The sequence below is a fragment of the Neomonachus schauinslandi genome, chromosome 1 (genome assembly GCF_002201575.2).
Source record: "Neomonachus schauinslandi chromosome 1, ASM220157v2, whole genome shotgun sequence".
In the NCBI taxonomy this organism is placed as follows: domain Eukaryota; kingdom Metazoa; phylum Chordata; class Mammalia; order Carnivora; family Phocidae; genus Neomonachus; species Neomonachus schauinslandi.
In genome coordinates, this window is record NC_058403.1 from 51,358,793 (window position 1) to 51,364,792 (window position 6,000).

Sequence of the window (6,000 nt, forward strand, 5' to 3'; positions counted from 1 at the left end):
AAAGAATTCAACCTTTTGAAAGGCTACATCATTCATGCATTTGCTTATTCATTCAATAAAATATTGTGCAATAAGGTGAGAACCCACAGAGAATATAAAGATGGTTTCTCCAATGATCTAATAAAAGAATCATTAATTTTGATGACTATGGAAATATATCTGAGTTCCAGAAGGAGCTTTAAATTTGGCTCTCATCCCAAAAGGAAAATGTTAAGAAAAATGAAACAGCTTTCTCAAGTAAGTGAAGACAGGAGAAAAAGGTATAAAGGTTTGGGAGGGTAAGGAGAGTATTTAATCAGTATTTCAACACCCCCGTTTGATTTAATAGTGATTTCACTCATGTAGCAGTTGGACAGAAACGTCAGCCCCTTGATGTCTATGGTTATATATAAAGGGAAATAAAGAGGTCTCAAATGCATAATTCTCTCTGGCTTGAGGTGCCAGCAAAACAAACTTCTCTCTTAAAAAAAAAATGTCAGCAATCTTTCCATTTTTTACTGACCTTTTGACAAGCAAACAATTTCATAACTCACCAGAATTTTCAGTTTTCAAAAAGAAATACCACAAACATTGTGGCCTATAAATTTTCTTAAAATTTTAAGATAAAGTAGATTTTGAAGGTTACCAAGTGTTTGCCTTAGGCTCAAGGTGTTAATATATGAGCTGTGACTTTAAGAAACCCTCTCAGTTTCGGAATCCCAGCATTGGGCAATGCCTTTCTGCTTTCTACGGTCCACAAATATTTAATTAGTGTACTTTTGGCTGTTATTCTAATTTAGATGAGGATGAACCTTTCCTTTTAATTTCGCACTTGTGAATGGATATAGGAGCATGATAAATAGCTAGATTTCTGGAATACAAAATGTCCATGTTAGTGGCAATAACAGTATTTCCCCCTTTGGTGCCAAAAAGTCATTCAGAATACATTTTATTTAAGACACACGGAAAGGGTTTTAATATTTCTGAAGCCAAAAGTTACGAAGCTAAGCACTTAGCACTTAAATAAGCATAGCACTTCATAAAGAGAGAGAGAAAAAAAAAAGGAAACCCATTGTTCCAGTTAATTCACCAGCGTCGTCAATAAGACCATCAAAAGTGTATACCACATTTTATAGGTCTCATTTCACCAGTTAACGTATAAATACAGATTTTTAACTAGGGCATGAGAACAAGAATCTACGTGTAAGCAATCACTCTTCACCCTTCACACTCAGCCAGGGTTCTGCCCGCATTCAAGGACATTCTGAGGGTGCTCACCAAAGTTCGTGTCAGGGAGGAAGTACCTAAAGGAAATCATCTCTATCTGCCCTTTGTGATAACATGATCCTCATTTTCTCTAGCTTGTTTACACACTTACTCTCTGTGCAATGATACAAAGAAAGCCTGAACTGGGGTGCCAAGGCTTTCTCTCCCACCTGAATATCAGGTCTCAACCAAGCTTACATACCACCTCCTCTGAGAAGCATTCCTTGATTCATTCAATCATGAAGCAACTGCTGCCCTCTCTGAATTGTCAGAACAATTTATTCGTGCCATTTTGAAAGTATCTATCCCTTTCTGTCTTTTATTGTGCGTATGTGTCTTAAGTGTGTACTGAGTCATAAAAAGTTGTGAGCTTCTGAGAGATTCCCTCTTACATACCTTTGCTTCTTAGAGCAAGCTATTTAACTCAGTGGATGCTCATCAAGTAAATATAGTACAACTGATATTTGCTTTGCAATAACATAAAACTATTCAGTTATTAAAGCATACTTTTGGTGGCTGAACAGAAAAATTAGCAATCAAAATACTCATCAAAAATGCATAAGTACAGTCTCAAAATATTCAAGTAAAATCTATACCATATGGAACCGCAGGCAGGACTAGGTCATTCTTCAAAAAGGGATGCAGACTATAATGATCTGTACTTACTTGTCTCCAAAAAACTTTCTCCAGAATTCAGCAGCATCTGCTTTCGTGATACGAAAGTTATCTCCCTGGAACTGCCCATTGGGAAAGATGGCTTTGATTTCTGCCAGCATGTGACTGAAGATGAGGGACAGTTTTGTAAGATTTCGTCTGTGGACACAAGGTGGGGGGGGGTGGGAAATGGAAAAATAAATAAATATATGTGCAAGTTTTAATGGGAATATATATTATGAAAAATAAAATTATGTACAGTATTAACATAGGTCTTGATGGCGGATCATGAACCTCAACTTAATAATGCATCTAAAAACAGTGTTCACACAAACTATCCATTTAAATTCCTAAGAGGCTTTCACTTTATTTTGCACCCATGTGTTCATTTAACATAAACATGAACAAGATAAATTACATGATTTTAATGGGCTCACAGTTTAATGGGAGAGATGCACTCCTGAAAAAAATCATAATCAAATATAAACGCTAAACACAAAAGACAGAGTGACTACTTCTACATGGGGGAGTGAGGAAAGATTTGTCATTAGAGGAGAATCAGAAAGATTAAGTAGTCTGACAGATGAAAGACCTGGAGTGAAGGGGAGGAAGGGAAGGAGGGAATGGGAAGGAGAAGGTATTAGGGCAGTAGCAAACAGCTTCTATACAAAAGGATAGAGGGACGGAATAGAATGCTTTGTGTCTTAGCCGGGTTTAGTACGGCTAGAGAAGAACAGAAGGTATTGAAGCAAATGGCATGACACAGGATGAGAAACTTTGGTGGGGACAGGGCATAAAGAGGCACCTGAAACAATGAACAAACTCTTTGTCAAATAGGCTTTCTACTCCTGCCAAGAAATGAGAGTTTCTGGTGAGGGGTTCCAGATACGTGCACATTTCAGAAGCTCCTTGTTAAGAGCTACTGCTAGAAGGAACAGGGAGCCAAAATGGATTAGAAAGATGGAGCACATGATTAAATCTGTTTTAGAAAGAAAAAGTTACGGTGGAATGAAAAAAAAATGGTTTGGAATGGAGGGAAAGGCATTTTTCTTTAAATGGTCTTTACCATAAAAAGGTCTTTACCATTACCATGGTAAGTTCTGGGGATTCTGACAGGATTTAAAACGTGGTTCAAAACATGAGTCATACTTCAAAATACTACTATCATGGCACTCCTTCCTGCCACTTCCTAAGAAGTTTACAACATTATGCTAATCAGTCCAAACCTGCTAGTGTGAAACAGTAGAGAAGCAACTGAAACACAAAACCCTGAAGAACTTGTCAGTTTTGAAATGACCTTGCTTCTTTATATTCCTGTTTCCTCAGAATCACCAGACCTCAATAGGTACATATATAATATCATTCTATTTTAGAAGCTTCAGCTGCTTTTGTGGGTATGTTGAGGGGTCAGGATGTAAGATGGGGAGGAGGCAATTGCTTTAGGACTAAAAGTAAATATAGAGGATAATTAGTAGAGAAAGCCATCAAGTCTGCAATGCATTTAAGACCTTACAATGTTTCAATAGGCCTAGGACACTGAGAGATGTGGCTCTTTGCCTCACAGTCACTCACATATCTGTGCTTAATGACCCTCAGATAATAAGCAAAAACATGTTAGGTACCTAAGAGATCGTATAATATGCACCTGTCAATAAAGTCAATGAGTACCACTCTTTCCAAAACATTTAGAAGAGAAGCCAGTAACTTCCCATGTAAGATGAGTACAGAATAAATGAAGGCACTCATGATAAAAAGTGGGAAATGTAGGAATGAAAGGAAAGCAATAGTATAATCTATACCTCAATGAATTCATCTGTATTGGAAAACCAGAAATGTCCCAATTTCCACAATCTTAATAATCTATGAGAAGATTTATGAGACAGAAGAGTCAGAATTTTAGGCCGTATTTTAATGCTTGACTGGCAACAATAAACAATCTGCAAAATCGTTATGGTTACACATAATGTTCCATTATTTTCTTAGATTCAGCAACACTTCCACACAATTCAGCCTAATCCAAATGTGAGAGTTCTTTAGCTGAATCTTTGATCTTCTCTTTTGTGTCAACACATCCTCATTTAGATGATGGTAGATACAAGAAATTCAGTTATAGGAAATGAAAACTGAACTATTGAACTAGATCAAAGGGAAGAATTGTGGCCAGTACAAACTGCAACTGACTTTTGAAATTTGAGTTGAAGGGCATAAAGTCCTTTTAGAAAATCTGCAACAAATTTATTTATATCATTAGGCAAAAGGGTTAATTTTCTACCAAACTTCCAATTGATACATACAGGAGAAAAAAGAAAAATCAAGATGGCTATAATTAGGGTAAACCAACTGTTCCTTATGTCTGAACTTATTGCTCTCCATCCCTTTATGTCTTTGTTCTTTAATCATAATCATATCCAAATGTTTTTCATTTTTATTTGATAGATCTAAAGTCTGAAGCACAATGCCAGCGATTACCCATCTCAGCTATGTGATCCACTGGCTACAAGACACTATACTTTAAAGCGGAAAGAGTAACATGCTATCTTTATAATGTATAGTCTAGAAACTCTAGTAATCACTAGTACCTATATAACTAATCACTTTTTTAATTATAAAATATGTGAAAGAGGGGTGCCTGGGTGGCTCAGTCAGTTAAGCGTCTAACTTCGTCTCAGGTCATGATTTCAGGGTCCTGGGATCAAGTCCCACATTGGGCTCCCTGTTCAGCGAGGAGCCTGCTTCTCCCTCTCCCTCTGCCTCTCCCCCTGCTCGTGCACACTTGAGTGCCTTTTCTAATAAATAAAATCTTTAAAAATAAATAAGTAAATAAAATGTGTGAAAGAGTTCAATTTTCTTACTCCTACAAATGGATCACCACATTCTTTTACTTTTGCACAAACTACGGCTGTGGAAAAAGATATATTTTGCCTTTAGTCTTTAAAGAAACTCAAATTCAAGTTGTTAAAAATATGTGAATGCAACAGTTTTGCATTACCTTAATTTTCACACAGACCACAATATATATTTATCTTATATCTAATTTTAAAATACACACATGCACCACATATATGGTACCTTGGACAGCCATTATTTAAAAGATAGATGTTTTTAGAGGTCGCAATCCACAAAATATGAAAAGAACAGACGCCTAATTGTAGTATCCAATGTCATTTAAATTTATTATCACAGCATGTGGTTTCTGTCTTCTATATAATTGTGGGGTTTTGCTGTTGTTTGCCATTATTTTGCCATATATTATGTGCTTTCTTTAATTCCTCATCTCACTTTTTCTTTTCTAAATAACTTCCAATTTTGAAAACAATATCCAAGAATATAGTCATCTCTAACCATCTAGACACAGAAGAAAGGCAACAACTATACATCTACGAAATGTTTTTCCCCTTATGAAATTTTTCCATACTCGGCCAATTTTCCCTAAGCCTACCGACTGCTGCTCACTATAACACCAAAATGATGACTGCTTAATAAAGGATTTGATAATTACTAATTAAGAATATGTTTCTATCACTAGAACTCCCCTACCTCCAAACATCTAAAGAAGTAAAAAATTTCATCCACAAAGACTCAATAATCTTGTAAACATAACTTTAATTTTACAAAGAATTTTGCAACACTTCACATATAAGAGATACTTTATTTTGACTAATTATACCACATATCCGCTATTAACCACCACAAGCTAAGTCATTTTTAATATTTTGTGAAGTTTTGTATGAAATTTTGTTAAGAAATAAGCTTTAGAATAGAAGTTATCTTCAAATACCAGGTGATCAAAAAGTAGCTTCGGATGGCAATACTGGGTAAACCAGTAAAAGATGTAAACATGAGAGGAAACTTGAAAAAGAGGAAGGGAGGGAGGAGAAGAAGGAAAGCTAGCTACGTTATTTTAAAAACCATGAAATGATTAGCAGTGTCAAGAATATTGCCTACAATGGGGCGTCTGGGTGGCTCAGTGGGTCAAGCTCGTGATTCTTGATTTTGGCTCAGATCATGATCTCAGGGTCATGAGATCGAGCCCCGTGTTGAGCTCCGTGCTAGCGTGGAGCCTGCCAAAGATCCTCTTTTCTTTTTTTTTTTTTTTTTTTT

General features: G+C 36.1%; 1 protein-coding gene across 4 annotated transcripts in view; it reads right to left on the bottom strand.

The window, feature by feature from the left end:
* The window catches only part of CBLB (Cbl proto-oncogene B), a 222,459-nt gene that overhangs the window by 127,958 nt on the left and 88,501 nt on the right, over positions 1 to 6,000 (bottom strand). For 2 of the 4 annotated variants that reach the window (XM_021692313.1, XM_021692316.1), the window contains one exon: positions 1,912 to 2,058. The exons of the other annotated variants lie outside the window; for them this stretch is intronic. In XM_021692313.1, coding sequence (XP_021547988.1) covers positions 1,912 to 2,058 — 147 coding nt within the window. The remainder of the gene's footprint in view (positions 1 to 1,911; positions 2,059 to 6,000) is intronic. 4 annotated transcript variants of the gene reach the window in all.